The sequence below is a fragment of the Xenopus tropicalis genome, chromosome 2 (genome assembly GCF_000004195.4).
Source record: "Xenopus tropicalis strain Nigerian chromosome 2, UCB_Xtro_10.0, whole genome shotgun sequence".
Taxonomy (NCBI): Eukaryota; Metazoa; Chordata; class Amphibia; order Anura; family Pipidae; genus Xenopus; species Xenopus tropicalis.
This window is the reverse complement of record NC_030678.2, coordinates 179,567,279-179,584,831: the sequence shown is the minus strand read 5'-3', so window position 1 is coordinate 179,584,831 and position 17,553 is coordinate 179,567,279. Positions and strand designations below refer to the sequence as shown.

Below are 17,553 nucleotides of genomic sequence, written 5' to 3'. Positions count from 1 at the left end.
GGCCCTTTCACTGTTGGTCAGTTTCGCTTGTATTTTGCTTCAGATCTGTGCTTGGATTATCTTTGGCTGATCTCTGGGGGTTGTTGAGTTTGACGGCTGCCAACACCAATTTAAGCTGATACCGGTGTGCTTTGGAGCTAGAGGCTTGTGTGTCACAATTATTTCTCTAGGGCCCCAGGTTAGTGCTAAGGATTGGGGGCATAGAGACAGCTCTAGTGGATAATGCATCAGAGTTGTGGCTAACTGGCCTGTTGTTGGGCTAGTAACACCAGCGAGCTGCCCAGTGCCAGAGTTATGATTGTGACCGAGCTGGGGTTGGGTGTTTATGGCAACCATAGTGTGGAAATCCCTCTGGTCCCTGAGAGGATTCTTGTAGCCGGGAATGGTCAGTTTTTTCTTGTGATGCTTGATTTGTTTTTAGTATCCGTTGATATTATTGTTCCCACCCCTTATTGTTTAGGGGCGGGGCTTGGTAGATCCCATGCGTACTGACATGGAAGGGACGAAGAAGAAAATGAGAATTTCACTTACCTCTTATCGTAAATTCCATTTCTTCTAGTCCCGACATGTCAGTACGGGGTTTCCCATCCCAATTATTTGCTTCTTGTATTGCTTGGCAAATGTATAACAGTGGTGAGGAGGAAGTCACATGGTCTTATAGGTAAGGATTCATTTTGATTGGCTTTGGTATATAGGTCCTACCTCCTAGCTGTGGGGGCAATACTGCCCGTGCGTACTGACATGGAAGGGACTAGAAGAAATGGAATTTACGATAAGAGGTAAGTGAAATTCTCATTATTTCTATGGCTTGACTCCAAGTAGCAGAAGAGACAGCTCACACTCCTGCCCGCGAGGGAGAGAGAGAACTGTCAGAGGAAATTGGGAAATTTTGATTTCTAAAGATTGTGGGGAAGACTAAGGCTTTATTTACAGATATATAAACCAACTGGCTTCCAAGCACCCACAGTCACCCACAGTCACCCACACTTTCCTTTTGCTCCGAGAGAGATTCTTGGAAATGTCTACTTATAAATTAGTAGTAGAGACGGGCAAGAATCTCCATGCTACAACCAAGGACTCCATCTCCATTGTCCTGATTGGCTCTCGGGGAGAAAGCAAGAAGCAAAAACTGGATAAATGGGGGAAAGATTTCCTTCCCGGCGCCGTGAGTATCTTATTGCTGAACTGTAGTTTTAGGGGAGATGTTGGTGCATCAGTTATAATTGTAAATGAGATGTCTGTGTGTTACCCAGGGGTACCCAGGGCCCAAATCCCCCCCTAACTGGCCTTCAGGCTGGGCCCCCTTAGCCCATAACAAGGTTACAGATATATAGAAACATTGGGGTAACAGTCACCCCGCTATAGTTCCAGGGGTACCCAGGGCACAAATAAGCACTCACCCCAAATCCCCCCCTAACTGGCCTTCAGGCTGGGCCCCCTTAGCCCATAACAAGGTTACAGATATATAGAAACATTGGGGTAACAGTCACCCCGCTATAGTTCCAGGGGTACCCAGGGCACAAATAAGCACCCCAAATCCCCCCCTAACTGGCCTTCAGGCTGGGCCCCCTTAGCCCATAACAAGGTTACAGATATATAGAAACATTGGGGTAACAGTCACCCCGCTATAGTTCCAGGGGTACCCAGGGCACAAATAAGCACCCCAAATCCCCCCCTAACTGGCCTTCAGGCTGGGCCCCCTTAGCCCATAACAAGGTTACAGATATATAGAAACATTGGGGTAACAGTCACCCTGCTATAGTTCCAGGGGTACCCAGGGCCCAAATAAGCACTCACCCCAAATCCCCCCCAACTGGCCTTCAGGCTGGGCCCCCTTAGCCCATAACAAGGTTACAGATATATAGAAACATTGGGGTAACAGTCACCCTGCTATAGTTCCAGGGGTACCCAGGGCACAAATAAGCACTCACCCCAAATCCCCCCCTAACTGGCCTTCAGGCTGGGCCCCCTTAGCCCATAACAAGGTTACAGATATATAGAAACATTGGGGTAACAGTCACCCCGCTATAGTTCCAGGGGTACCCAGGGCACAAATAAGCACCCCAAATCCCCCCCTAACTGGCCTTCAGGCTGGGCCCCCTTAGCCCATAACAAGGTTACAGATATATAGAAACATTGGGGTAACAGTCACCCCGCTATAGTTCCAGGGGTACCCAGGGCACAAATAAGCACTCACCCCAAATCCCCCCCTAACTGGCCTTCAGGCTGGGCCCCCTTAGCCCATAACAAGGTTACAGATATATAGAAACATTGGGGTAACAGTCACCCCGCTATAGTTCCAGGGGTACCCAGGGCACAAATAAGCACTCACCCCAAATCCCCCCTAACTGGCCTTCAGGCTGGGCCCCCTTAGCCCATAACAAGGTTACAGATATATAGAAACATTGGGGTAACAGTCACCCCGCTATAGTTCCAGGGGTACCCAGGGCACAAATAAGCACCCCAAATCCCCCCCTAACTGGCCTTCAGGCTGGGCCCCCTTAGCCCATAACAAGGTTACAGATATATAGAAACATTGGGGTAACAGTCACCCCGCTATAGTTCCAGGGGTACCCAGGAGCCGTTCCCCAGTGTTTGATGTGGGGGGTTTGTGTTGCAGAGAGATGAATATGGGGTTCAGGCTGAGGAAGACCTTGGGGAGATCCTGGTGCTGCGACTCTACAAAGAATCCCTTACGGGTTTGCTGGAAAGCGCCTGGTTCTGTAAGTCCATTAAAGTGATCGGCCCCAGTGGAGAAATATTTGAATTTCCGATTTATTTGTGGATCTCGGGATATGGAATCTTTGAATTTCAGCAGGGAAAGGGTAAGTTCAACCAAGCAAAATATTGGGCTCTAATTTGCTATTGGAGGAAGCAGGTGACACGAGAGATGAGGGAATATTTTTGGCAGGTTTGGTGGGAAATTCCGCATTTTGCTATTGGCAAATGTTTCCCACTGTTGCAAAAAATTGGGCATTTGGGCATTTTTGGTAAGAAAAATGCCCATTGACTTTAATGCATTTGGAGTGAGAATTCTGGATAACGGGTCCCATACCTGCACCTCATTCCCTGAATTAACCCCTCGGGTCCCACATACACATTGGTTTCTATGTTACAGGGATGATACTGGGCGAGAGTGTCGGCCCCGCCGTACGGAAGCAGAGACAGTCGGAACTGAACGCAAAGAGACAGACGCACCAGTAAGATCAGGCGAAAAGCTAAACTGTTATTTATTTTAAAAATGTGATTTTCTTGAATGATTTGTACATTTAGGTGGAAAACATACGCTAAAGGGGCCCCTCGCTGTATCAGCGCCGAGACTGTTACTGATCTGCCCCCCAATGATCGATTCTCCTTCAAGAAAACAATCAGCTTTGGCTTCAATTTATTATCCAGGTAATTTATATGTAATGTGTCTCCTGTGGGGCAGGGGGGTATCAGTCCCATCTCCTGTATAGACTCCAGCAGTGAGTGGGGCAGGGGGGTATCAGTCCCATCCCCTGTATAGACTCCAGCAGTGAGTGGGGCAGGGGGGTATCAGTCCCATCCCCTGTATAGACTCCAGCAGTGAGTGGGGCAGGGGGGTATCGGTCCCATCCCCTGTATAGACTCCAGCAGTGAGTGGGGCAGGGGGGTATCAGTCCCATCCCCTGTATAGACTCCAGCAGTGAGTGGGGCAGGGGGGTATCAGTCCCATCCCCTGTATAGACTCCAGCAGTGAGTGGGGCAGGGGGGTATCAGTCCCATCTCCTGTATAGACTCCAGCAGTGAGTGGGGCAGGGGGGTATCAGTCCCATCCCCTGTATAGACTCCAGCAGTGAGTGGGGCAGGGGGGTATCAGTCCCATCTCCTGTATAGACTCCAGCAGTGAGTGGGGCAGGGGGTATCAGTCCCATCCCCTGTATAGACTCCAGCAGTGAGTGGGGCAGGGGGGTATCAGTCCCATCCCCTGTATAGACTCCAGCAGTGAGTGGGGCAGGGGGGTATCAGTCCCATCTCCTGTATAGACTCCAGCAGTGAGTGGGGCAGGGGGGTATCAGTCCCATCTCCTGTATAGACTCCAGCAGTGAGTAGGGCAGGGGGGTACATACTTGCCCTTACCCTCTCTCCCTGTGTGTCTGTGCCAGTTCCCTTGGGGCTACACTAAAGGGCTTCTTACTGCGCTCCGACTCCTGGAAAGATCTCAGACACATCAAGAAAGTCTTTTCTATTCAATGGACAAAAATATCAGGTTTGTTGCACAGTGATTGGGAATCAGTAAATATTAACCCCCAGTCCCACAGCTGCCCCTCTCTATCAGCCCCTGCAGCAGGATTAACCCCCAGTCCCACAGCCGCCCCTCTCTATCAGCCCCTGCAGCGGGATTAACCCCCAGTCCCACAGCCGCCCCTCTCTCTATCAGCCCCTGCAGCGGGATTAACCCCCAGTCCCACAGCCGCCCCTCTCTCTATCAGCCCCTGCAGCGGGATTAACCCCCAGTCCCACAGCCGCCCCTCTCTATCAGCCCCTGCAGCGGGATTAACCCCCAGTCCCACAGCCGCCCCTCTCTCTATCAGCCCCTGCAGCGGGATTAACCCCCAGTCCCACAGCCGCCCCTCTCTCTATCAGCCCCTGCAGCGGGATTAACCCCCAGTCCCACAGCTGCCCCTCTCTATCAGCCCCTGCAGCAGGATTAACCCCCAGTCCCACAGCCGCCCCTCTCTATCGGCCCCTGCAGTGGGATTAACCCCCAGTCCCACAGCCGCCCCTCTCTATCAGCCCCTGCAGCGGGATTAACCCCCAGTCCCACAGCCGCCCCTCTCTATCAGCCCCTGCAGCGGGATTAACCCCCAGTCCCACAGCCGCCCCTCTCTATCGGCCCCTGCAGCGGGATTAACCCCCAGTCCCACAGCCGCCCCTCTCTATCAGCCCCTGCAGCGGGATTAACCCCCAGTCCCACAGCCGCCCCTCTCTATGAGCCCCTGCAGCGGGATTAACCCCCAGTCCCACAGCCGCCCCTCTCTATCAGCCCCTGCAGCGGGATTAACCCCCAGTCCCACAGCTTTCCCTTCGTTTAGCCCCCAGTAGCTGTCGGTAAGTGATCAGATCCCTTTATAAGTGAATGTGTCGGAGGCTGAAGATACAGAGAATAAAGCTGATTTCTGGTGGGATCTCTCTAGATCTGGTGTCTGAGCTGTGGAAGGAGGACTCGTTCTTTGGGTACCAGTATCTGAATGGGTTAAACCCGCTGATGATCCAGAAATGTCTCCGGATTCCCGATAATTTCCCTGTTGATGATGTGACTGTGTCTGCGACTCTAGGGGAGTCCACAACCCTCCAGGCGGAACTGCAGGTAGGTGCCCCCTACTGACCTTCATCTGCCCCAATCTGCCCATAATTATCTGCCCTGATCAGAAAAACTAACCCCCCCATGTATTAAAAGGCACAAAGTTTTCCCAGGAGCAGTAACCTAAAGCAACCAATGAAATGTTTGATTTTAAACAGGTGATCAATAAATTGTACCTGCTGATTGGTTGCTATGGGTTACTGCTCCTGGGCAAACCTAGTGCCTTTTATTGCATAACCCCTTAAGTGCCCATGTACTAAAGCCGGCCGCAGCCCTAAGTGTGACCAAAGTGCGTTGGTGCAATTATTTCCTAGTGAAACCCTTATGAATACAGTCACATAGGGCAAAGGGGCCAATTTGCAAGCCTGGGGCAGGGGTGGAAAGTGGGGGTGGAAGGTCAAGGCTATGGGGGATACCCCATGTCACAGGAGGGCCCAATACTAAACTCCACCCCCAGGGCATCTCTGTACTTATCGTCATTTTCTTCTCTTTTTGCACCAACAGAACGGAAACATCTTCCTGGCAGATTACAAGATCCTTGAGGGGATCCCTACGAATGTTATTAATGGGGAAAGGCAATATCTCGCTGCCCCAATGTGCCTGCTCTGGAAATCCCCAAATGATGAGATTGTTCCTATTGCAATCCAGGTAAGTACCCGCTACCATATTGTATCCAGGTAACAAGCCTGCCGATTTGTGCTGCAAACTGATCTTCATACCCTGCACTGGTGCTTATGAATGAGCCCTACGGGGTTTTCTCCAATGGGGTTCAACGCTGGACACTGGGAGAGAAACCCCAACTACTTGCGATTGCTGTAAGTGACTCAAATGTCATCCTTGTGTCCAATGGGCAATAACATTGGGATAGGGGTAGTTAGAGCGGAGTTGTAAGTAGTTGGGATTCTATTATGTTTGTGACTATTGAGTGTTGGGCCTTTGCTTCTCTCTTTGTGTTTGGAAACCGTGGTTCTTATGTGGCAATTTCCCTGCGGTTGAGGGTTTGTAGGAGGAACATGGCAGTTACTCGGCTGAGGAGGAGCTGAACAGGGGCAGAACTGGTTGGGGAAAGGGCAGTATTTGTGTATTTGTGTATTTAATGCTTGTTTGGGCTTATTGTTCCAGATGAGACAATACGTCTATTTATACCGAGTTGTTCTGTTTCTTACAGCTAAATCAAACCCCAGGGGAGGAGAACCCAATCTTCGTGCCCACTGACCACGAGTGGGACTGGACTTTGGCCAAGTTGTGGGTGAGAAGCTCTGAGTTTCAGTTCCATGAGGTTGTCTCTCATTTACTCTACACTCACCTCTTCGCTGAGGTCTTTAATGTCGCCACCACCCGGCACCTCCCCATGGGCCACCCTGTGTATAAGGTGAGAGAAGGAGCCAATGTTGCACCTCATGGAGGGATAGTGGTTACACTAGAGTAGGAAATTCAGCTACAGAAGGGCAGTGATTGGAGCTTAGTGGGAGAGTGGGTTAGTGTTGGGCTGATGAATTACAGGATATGCCCAGTAGACAAGGTTATTGATTGGTTTCTGGGTGGTTGCTGGGTGTTTGGATTGGCTGGTTGAGTAGTAGGAAGCTGGAGCTGAGCCCAGGGGTGGGTTGGGGTGCAGATGGGACATGTGGCTTTGGGCACTTGGGTGTTGGGACTGTGTAGAAATGGGGGGTGGGGAGTATTTCAATAAAACTGATTTTAGAGCTCAGGATGAGTGGGAGACACACGGGGCCCCTTCCCTAGAAGGATTCCCTGGGGGTAACAAACTATAATTATATTCATGGAGACAATAAGGAACTCATCTCTATAATGTTGTGTTTTCTATTCTTCAGCTCATTTACCCGCATCTCCGTTACACCCTGGAGATTAATACCCTCGCCCGACAGACTCTCATTGGCCCAAAAGGCCTCTTTGATCAGGTGAGTGGATTCCCTTGGGCATTATAGGGAGTCGGATATTCCAAGAGGAGTAGATAATCCTGTTGATCAGCCATTTAATGGCCCCTCCACATGTTACAGACAGGCAGACATTGTGGAACAACCTAAAACTTTATCACGTGCCTCAGCCAATCCCAGCGCCCCCTGTACAGTTACAATGGCACCACAATAATCACACATTACTGCTCTTGGCTTGAATCCAGGGTCTTAGGAAATGACCCCCAAAATCTTCAGTCATATAATAAAAAGTAATACAATGCAGTAAGGTAAGTGAAATGCACAATTTGCCCCTAACTGTTGTGTATCTGCCCCAGGCTGTGGTGACTGGGAATGGGGGAGTCCCCGTGCTACTTGCAAGAGCCATGGAGAGTCTGACCTACAACGCCCTCTGTCTCCCTGATGATATTCAGGCAAGAGGTGTTGAGTCCATTCCCAATTATTTCTACAGACATGACGGGATGAGGATCTGGAGAGCCATGGAAAGGTGCCCAGTCACTTTATTTGCTTTGATATAATGGTATAATGGTACAAGCAGAAGCTTACTCATGGTTGGGTAACTATGGACACAAACTAACTGTTAATTGGTTGCTATAGGCTGCTGTATGGTTGCTATGAGGTGATGGACTGGGACAAACTTGTCTCCATGTACGGACAGAAAGTACCCATGTGGGAATTCAGCAATATTGGCAATGGACAGAACCAGAGACTGATACCAGTAGGCAGTATTCTCTCCCCATTGGGGAATCCCGGAGAATAAGGGAATTAGTTTTTAGAAATGTTCTCTGTATAATATGAATTCAGATACAAGTCAGACATGTCTGTGTATTGGGCTAATGTTGAACACAGATGTAGATATAACCAATTAAACCACCTACTAGATATGGGTCAAACCAATGCATTGTGCAACCAATCACAGACTGACTAAAGCTCAGCTTATTATTGATTGCAGTAATGGCACAACCAGCAGGGGGCACCACAATGTGCCAGAGAGTTATACCTTGTAGACTTCCCTTCTTACAGGGGGGGCCTTATACTCTATTAATGTGTATAAATATTTTTATTTAACTGTTTGCAGCTATAGACAAAACCTGGGGTACAAGTATTGCACCAAGTTACCTCAAAAATCAGAACGGCACAAACCTGGGGCAAAGAAAACAAAAATGATGGTGCAGTTCAATCATAAGTTTTATTCATAGACAAAACATCATCATCATTTATTTATATAGCGCCAGCAAATTACAGAGTTTCACAATAAATTTAAACGGGGTGGCCCTGCTCGCAAGAGCTTACAATCTACAGGACATCTCAAACATCAACAGTCTGACGCGTTTTGTGCCAAAAAGGGGCACTTAACCATAGGCTAAAGGACAACTAAAGGTCTGAAACAACATGGTTTATAAAGCTAAAAGCACCAATCAAAATGCAGAGTAGAAGATCCAATCATACACTTCAGGGAGTTCCTTAGCCTATGATTAAGTTCCCCTTTTTGGCACAAAACGCGTCAGACTGTTTGTGATGTTTTGTCTTTGAATAAAATTTAATGTTTGAACTGAACCATCATTTTTTGTTTCCTTTGCTCCAGTTTTGTGCCAGTCCCTTCTCATTTTTGAGGTAACTTGGTTTGAATATTCCCCTTTAGCTGAAGGCTTTGAGGCTTGAGCCCCTCACTTTCCTGGGTGACTTTACCCCCAAGAAAACCTCTAGCAGAAAAATGTCTTCATTTCTTGGACAAGTATTGTCCCACCATGAGAAATGACTAAGGACAAAAACCAGAATGATTTATCCATTTGTTACTCAATATGGTTCCCCCCCAGCTTTGTGTCGGACATTATTCATTACTATTACCCGAGTGATGAAACCGTCTCTGAAGATCCAGAACTTCAGGCTTGGGTGGCAGAGATCTTCCAGGAAGGGTTCCTGTCCAATAAAAACTCAGGTACGGCCCATAATTGGGAAATAAAGAGGAAGACTTGGGGTATCTATCAGGGGGGTGTCTAAGGCTCGGGTATTGGGTACCAGAATGTTCCCTTCTATACTGGGAACCTGAGTTCAAGGGGCACAATGCAAAGTTTAAGAAGCAATCCCCTATGGCAGCCGTACATTGTACCCTGACTGAGCGTTAGTGCCCACAGACATGCAGCACAATCACCCGTGCTCTCCCATGAATACAGAGCCGCCTGTGTGTAGCAATGCTGTATTCACGGAGCAGCAAGACCCCGGACACAAGTGCTCATTGACTTTACACTAATTAAACCGTTAACTGATCTGATAACAGCAAATATGTATTTGTATTCTTTGTGCTCCCCCAGGAATCCCATCATCCTTTGCCACCCGGATGGAGCTGATCAAATACCTGACAATGGTGATGTTCACATGTTCCGTGCAGCACGCGGCTGTCAACAGTGGGCAGGTAAGTGGCACCTACAGGCTCTGTGGATCTGCTCATAGCCATCACACTGACTTGTATTAATATATATAGAGAGAGAGGGAGAAAGAGAGAGGAGACAAAGCAGCAGGGTGGTTGGCTGCTTGCAGCTAGAAAATCTGATTGGTGGTTAGAGTTATTGCCATGTGGCCTTTTAGTGATTTATCTCCATAAAGGAGAAGGAAAGGAACAAACTCAGTAGCTTTATCAGCAAGGTCTATGTAACTACAGCCATAAGCACTCACGTCCTCTATAAAAAAGAAACACAGGATTTTGTTTCCTCCTTTGTGTCACATGTTCTTCTGTGTCAGACTTTCCCGCTCTCAGAAACATCCTTCAGGGCACGGCCATGAGTCTGCTCAGTTTGCTCCTCTCTCCCCCTCCCTTCTTCTCTCTCCCCCTCCCATCTCTCCTCTCTCCCCCTCCCAACTGGGCTGTAATCTGAGCTACCAGCAGCCAGAGCTGCAGCACAGAAGTTACTGAGACCAAGCTAAAATGGCAGCTGCTATCTTAAACAAGCAGAGGGAGCTTCTAGGGCTGTTGAGTAAGGGCCGTGGTACACGGGAAGATTAGTCGCCTGCGACAAATCTCCTTTTTGCGGGCGACTAATCTCCCTGATATGACATCCCACCGGCGAAAATGTAAATCGAGAGGCAACTGCGGCCATTGCGCCGCCACATATGCCACCCCACCGGTGATTTACATTTTCGCCGGTGGGATGTCATATCGGGGAGATTAGTTGCCCGCAAAAAGGAGATTTGTCGTAGGGCGATTAATCTCCCCGTGTACCAGAGCCCTAAAGCTTTTTACAGAATAAATAAAGCATTCTATCTGGCACTACTGTATTGACTAATCAATTGGCAATAAAATGCCAAAACTCCTTTCATGGCCAGGGGTGTGACCCTTGCTTCCATTGTTCCACAGTTTGACATCTACGCCTGGATGCCCAATGGTCCTTCCACCATGAGAAAGCCTCCCCCCACCACTAAGGGCACCACCACCTACCAGAGTATCCTGGAGACGTTACCAGCCATAAACACCACCGCTACAGCCATGGTGGCTGTCAGCCTCCTCAGTAAGGAGCCACATGATCGGGTGAGTGTTTGGTGGCTCTGCTGCATTTGCTTTATCTCCCTGTATATTCAGCCAGTTTATTGGGCTGACAATTCCTTCCAGAGATATTTCCGAAATGACAAGACTTCAGCCTGACTCTAAATGCAGCAGAACATGAGAACCATCTCTGACTCTCAATATCTGCTGTGAAAATGGAATATCCGCTGACCCTCTGAAAGTATTTGCTATAAAATTAGCCAGAACCACCCTGAAGTCCGTAGTTTCTGGGACTGATAACAGACTATGGTCACCCTATGCCTGATCTTTTCAGGACGCCTGTGGCTGGTCCCATAGGAAGACCTTGGCCATGAACCACTGAACCTGACAATGTCTTATTTGGATCTTCTGAAACCTACACCCAATAGCTCATAGTAGATGCCAGTACAGTGGGTCTGGGTGCAAGCCTTACTTATAGCACAATGCCAACTATACATCACAGGGGGAGCCAGTTTGTTAGATACCCCCCTAGTGATTATAATGACCAGGCAGAAAGCCGAGGCTGGGGTCCTTCTTCTTTACATACTGCAGTGCCCCAAGGGTTATTGTGCAGAGAGCACCATCATCACTTTCCATCTTCTTTCTTTTCACCAAATGAAGGTGTGCCCATTTGCACTGCAGAAATCAAGTAGGGCATCACCTGGCTGAGATCTTTCCTGAGGGACTATAACCTGTAGGGGCTGCCTGACAGATTGGAACCCCTCAGAGATTTTGGCTTGCATTGTTCTTTAAGTATGGATAGTACCCAGGCCAATCATCACATTAGTAGAGGAGAACATGGATTCTGACAATACATTTGGCAATAACAATAAAAGAAACCCAACAGGCTGTAGATACTGATCCTCAAATCCATTCACTTATCAAAGACCTTTGGTTTAAAATCTCATTTTAGTGCTCAGGCTCATCCCCAATGGGCAGAAAAAACTCTGAGTTATCCTGGGCAAATAGTGTAAAGTGTCACCAAAAGAGCAGATCTTTACCTGATTTGGCCACCAATACTCTGGGTTAAATCAGGATATGATTGTTTGGCCAAGGGAGACCTGCCAGGACAGGACTATCAACGTGCCATTAACACATGGGCTAATGCTGCCATATTGGTTCATATTAGCCATGTATTTCCACTTACAAAGGAACACAGTCCTACATTTGGCACAGTTTAAGATCTGGCCCCATTGTTCATAGTGGAGTGGAATCTGCCATCAGGGTTTTTTCATGGCCAGACATTCTTTGACTTTGTACCCCCCATCATTCCCTCTATTTAGTATGTCCCTGTGTGCCCCCCTAGCCCTTACTGTAATATGGAACACGCCCAGCAAAGAAACCTCTTTTCGTTCATTGCAGAACCCATTGGGAAAATACAGAAACAATCAGTTTGTTGAAGACGTGCCAAAGAAATGCATTGAGCGATTCAGAGAAAAGTTATCTGAGATTTCCCAGCAAATCAAACAAAGGAACAAGACCAAGAGGCTGACGTACCATTACCTGGATCCGGAGGAAATCGAGTGCAGCGTCTCCATTTAGTGAGACCCCCGAGGAGTCTCTTTGCACTTCCTGCATTTTCTTTTCTGCTTTTCTACTGAGTAATAAATAAACATGTGGCAAGTGGGGTCCTGTGTTCTTTATGTATCTCTTGTTTGTCTCTCACTCCAGTTGTGGCTTATTGGCACCTCCAGTGCTAGCCCTGGGCAGAGTGGGCCCCATATTTCACTAAGGGACACGGTGAATTGTCCCTAATGCCCTAGGTCTATACGTGTCCCTTGGTTTAGCCCCTAACTATTAACCATTCTGACCCAAACTGAGCCCTTAGTTGTCCCCACTAGCAGGCCCAGATTGGCAATCTGTGGGTTCTGGCAAGTGCCAGAGGGGCTGCTGTAAGGTGCCATAAACACTCACTATTTATTGGGCCTCTGGGTACTGGGAATGCCAGGGCCTATTTTGAAGCCCAATCCATAACTGGCCACTAACATTGCAAATGATGCAGAGAAGGAGGAGACATTTTTCTAAAGTTTGTCTATGGAATTTTTTAATGCCACTGGTTTCTGTACCAACCCCAAGACAGTCGCCATGCAGTTAATACATATACAGTTGAGAAGTTTCTGTTTGTCGGTTGTAAGAAAGTCAAACTGTTTCTATCTATTCTGCAGGAAAGCCTTATGCAATAATTATGGGACACGTGATATGGGGCAACGTTTCCCCCACACAGTTGGGACATTCTGATGCAATTTATCCGGAGTGTAATACCAAAAATGTTCTGTAACCCTATTTTGGCTACGGTTGTACTTTTAACATGCAACTCCCTGTGTGTGGCGCTACAGGAGCCCTGAGCCCCCGCTTATTTATGGGGGACAGGTATGATATAAATGCATGCCTCCACCCAGGGTAGGTATAGGTTGAACTCTATGTCTTCTCCCTGGGAAACTCTATGAGGTCCTCCTTGGGCCAGGACTCCCAGCAACTCCCAGTACCTTACCCCTCCCTTGGGGCAGCTGCTTACTGGGCAGTTGAGGATCCTCAGTATATGAACACTTCAGGGGATGTCACACAGATGGGCCAAGTCACACTCTCTCTCTTTAGGCTACCCCCGGTACTCCCGCCGGATGATCCCACCTAGGAACTGGCCCCGGTACTCCCGCCGGATGATCCCACCTAGGAACTCACCCCGGTACTCCCGCCAGGTGATCCCACCTAGGAACTCACCCCGGTCCACGTGTAGGGCCCCTTCACTGGGAACACTCCCAGGAGCTGACTTGGCTCCTCTTACTACACACTACAGGTCCTGAACTCCAGCCATGAGTGCTGGGGGGTCTTAACCCCTCTCTCTCCTGTTGGGGCTATCTCTGCCCATTCTCTCTAGCCTGCCTGTCACTCCTAGAGTGACCTATTACAGTACCTCCTGTACGAGAACACTAGCCTGTTGTTGAGAGGGGTCCCAGGCAGAAAGACCTTCACAAAATGGGTGTCAGCCCTTTTTATATTGCAGCACACTGCCACCTAGTGGTTGCTGCTAAATAACAGGGAAACTCCCTTTTCACACATAAACACTCAGGACCACCCTTAGGTGTCCAAATCACATAAGGCCACCCTCATGGTGCCTGTCTAAAGGGCAACTAATCCTGGAGGGTCCCTACAGATCTATAAAGCTTCCTAGTTGTACAGGACGAGATGAACTTCTAACATTATCCCAAATTTCTTCCCAAATTCCTACTGATATTTCTGTGGATGTTATTGCCTCCCAATTAAACACATCGCCATCCTTTGGGAAAGGGTTGTTGGGTAAATGCCATTTGTTATTTGTTGTACATGGCACTAATGGTTAAACGTTTATTGGACGCAATGTTATGGAGTCATGGAAGTCACATGCAGTTAATAATCCCATGTGGCCGGTAGAAACAGAGGGATTGGCTAATAGAGGGGGTGAAATGGGTTTTTAGCTCACAGAATATTTATCTTTACAACGGCACCAAATATGTTATGTGCATATAATTCAGAACATAAAGGTATTGAGTACATACAGGTTCCTCCCACTGGGAGCATTTTGTGATTGGATGGAAAGTTGTCCAACCTGGTCACTGAGGTAAATGGGCTCCTTCATTTCAAGTTACTGGGGCTGCTAGCCTCCTTGTGTTTCACTAGCCATCACTTGGATTTGCCCCAGATAAATGGGAAAGAAAGAGGTTTGTAGATCTTGGAGGACAGCTTTTAGGGCAGAAAATGGTTTCGTACATCAAAAAAATGATGCTTGGGGCAATTCTTTTTTGACACGCAACATTTTCGCCATTTTGCGAATCCTTTTCAAACATCCGCTCATCACTAGTCAGGATGTATAGATTTGGGCAGAAATCCTGCTAACCTACAGTATTGGCCAACATTTTAGTAAATAGTTTTGAACCAAATTTACAAGGGCCATAGGTCTCACAGCTCCTTGGCCAAGAAGCTTGCGGTTTTTCACCACTTTTGTAGCATCTTTGTTGCACTGCAGAGCTTTTTCTATCAGTAGAGAGGGATCATAGTTGTTTATGAATTTGGGAATTTTTGGGGTTGGTTTGCCCAACTTCTCAGTAAGTTTTACTAATTCAGATTCAGGAGGCAATTGAATTTTTGAGCATACAAATGGTCTATGGAGTTTTTCATTTTTTGCTGGATAGTCTTTGCACTCTAGCACCACCTAGGGGCAGGACCTAACACCCAAAACATGATGTAGGGACATGGTGAGATGACATGTGACAACTTGCTCACTACATTCCCTCACTGGTCTCCCTGCTCCTCACTACATTCCCTCACTGGTCTCCCTGCTCCTCACTCCATTCCCTCACTGGTCTCCCTGCTCCTCACTACATTCCCTCACTGGTCTCTCTGCTCCTCACTCCATTCCCTCACTGGTCTCCCTGCTCCTCACTCCATTCCCTCACTGGTCTCCCTGCTCCTCACTCCATTCCCTCACTGGTCTCCCTGCTCCTCACTCCATTCCCTCACTGGTCTCCCTGCTCCTCACTACATTCCCTCACTGGTCTCTCTGCTCCTCACTACATTCCCTCACTGGTCTCTCTGCTCCTCACTACATTCCCTCACGGGTCTCCCTGCTCCTCACTCCATTCCCTCACTGGTCTCCCTGCTCCTCACTACATTCCCTCACTGGTCTCTCTGCTCCTCACTACATTCCCTCACTGGTCTCCCTGCTCCTCACTACATTCCCTCACTGGTCTCCCTGCTCCTCACTACATTCCCTCACTGGTCTCCCTGCTCCTCACTACATTCCCTCACTGGTCTCCCTGCTCCTCACTCCATTCCCTCACTGGTCTCCCTGCTCCTCACTCCATTCCCTCACTGGTCTCCCTGCTCCTCACTCCATTCCCTCACTGGTCTCCCTGCTCCTCACTCCATTCCCTCACTGGTCTCCCTGCTCCTCACTACATTCCCTCACTGGTCTCCCTGCTCCTCACTCCATTCCCTCACTGGTCTCCCTGCTCCTCACTCCATTCCCTCACTGGTCTCTCTGCTCCTCACTACATTCCCTCACTGGTCTCTCTGCTCCTCACTCCATTCCCTCACTGGTCTCTCTGCTCCTCACTCCATCCCCTCACTGGTCTCCCTGCTCCTCACTACATTCCCTCACTGGTCTCCCTGCTCCTCACTCCATTCCCTCACTGGTCTCCCTGCTCCTCACTCCATTCCCTCACTGGTCTCCCTGCTCCTCACTACATTCCCTCACTGGTCTCCCTGCTCCTCACTCCATTCCCTCACTGGTCTCCCTGCTCCTCACTCCATTCCCTCACTGGTCTCCCTGCTCCTCACTCCATTCCCTCACTGGTCTCCCTGCTCCTCACTCCATTCCCTCACTGGTCTCTCTGCTCCTCACTCCATTCTCTCACTGGTCTCCCTGCTCCTCACTCCATTCCCTCACTGGTCTCCCTGCTCCTCACTCCATTCCCTCACTGGTCTCCCTGCTCCTCACTCCATTCCCTCACTGGTCTCTCTGCTCCTCACTCCATTCCCTCACTGGTCTCTCTGCTCCTCACTCCATTCTCTCACTGGTCTCCCTGCTCCTCACTCCATTCCCTCACTGGTCTCTCTGCTCCTCACTCCATTCCCTCACTGGTCTCTCTGCTCCTCACTCCATTCTCTCACTGGTCTCCCTGCCCCTCACTACATTCCCTCACTGGTCTCCCTACATGTTCCTGGTCGTCTCCTCCGCTCCTCTCAGAGCCTCTGTCTCTTTACACCATCCACACCCACTGCGCTCTCTCGGCTTAACCCTTTCTATCTCACTGCTCCTTCCCTCTGGACCTCTATCCCTGAATCCCTCCGTAGGGAAAACTCACCCACTCTCTTTAAGAAAAAGCTCAGCTGTTGCCTTCTGGAGCACTAAGATATTATTTTGCCCAGTTTGTGCCTGTATATTACCCAACCACTTAGATTGTAAGCTCTACGGGGCAGGGACCTCCTTCCTACTGTGTCTCATACCACATGGCACTTATATATATATATATTTATTGTATTTATTTATTATAACACTTGTCCTCCCTGTGTGTAATTGTGTATTCTATAAGACTGTACAGCGCTGCGTACCCTTGTGGCGCTTTATAAATAAAGTTATACATACATACATGCCACATTATATATAGGGCCCTGTATATAAACAAAATTAGGAGAATGTGTGAGCGTTTGGTCCAACCCATGCTGTAGTGCTGACTTACTTGGTCAATAAGACACCACAGGGTCAATCAAGGCACAATATTTTGCAACACAAGAACAATGAGTTCCCCACAGCTTTCAGAATCTCCCACTTGTTCTCAAATTCTGGGCAATAGTAAACATGAGGGCTGCTTCACTAAAGTGCGTTAAAAATTTTATTGCATCTAAATTTTCGCAACTTATCGCACGATTCACTATAAGCATACTTGCGCTATTTTACGCGCGATACTGCATGCAATATTTAACTCGCGAAGACTATTTTCATGCGGTATTTGATGGTACATGCGCTAAATAACGCACACGTATAGTCGCCGCATATAAATAGTAGCATATAAATAGTAGCATATAAATGGTAGCATATAAATAGTAGCATATAAATGGTAGCATATAAATGGTAGCATATAAATGGTAGCATATAAATAGTGCATATAAATAGTAGCAAATAAATAGTGCATATAAATAGTAGCATATAAATAGTAGCATATAAATAGTAGCATATAAATAGTAGCATATAAATGGTAGCATATAAATGGTAGCATATAAATGGTAGCATATAAATAGTG

At 48.2% G+C, this 17,553-nt stretch overlaps 1 protein-coding gene across 1 annotated transcript; it reads left to right on the top strand.

Annotated features, from left to right (window-relative positions):
* Positions 1-695: 695 nt before the first annotated feature.
* Positions 696-12,405, top strand: alox12b (arachidonate 12-lipoxygenase, 12R type; the record flags this gene model as incomplete). The annotated part of the gene is given in 15 exon segments (NM_001015741.1): positions 696-779; positions 934-1,165; positions 2,621-2,825; positions 3,119-3,200; positions 3,274-3,396; positions 4,128-4,231; positions 5,160-5,332; positions 5,831-5,974; positions 6,495-6,698; positions 7,159-7,245; positions 7,578-7,747; positions 9,078-9,199; positions 9,573-9,673; positions 10,613-10,783; positions 12,140-12,405. Coding segments are annotated over 14 exon segments (2,013 nt in total). The 3' UTR covers positions 12,320-12,405.
* Positions 12,406-17,553: the final 5,148 nt, after the last annotated feature.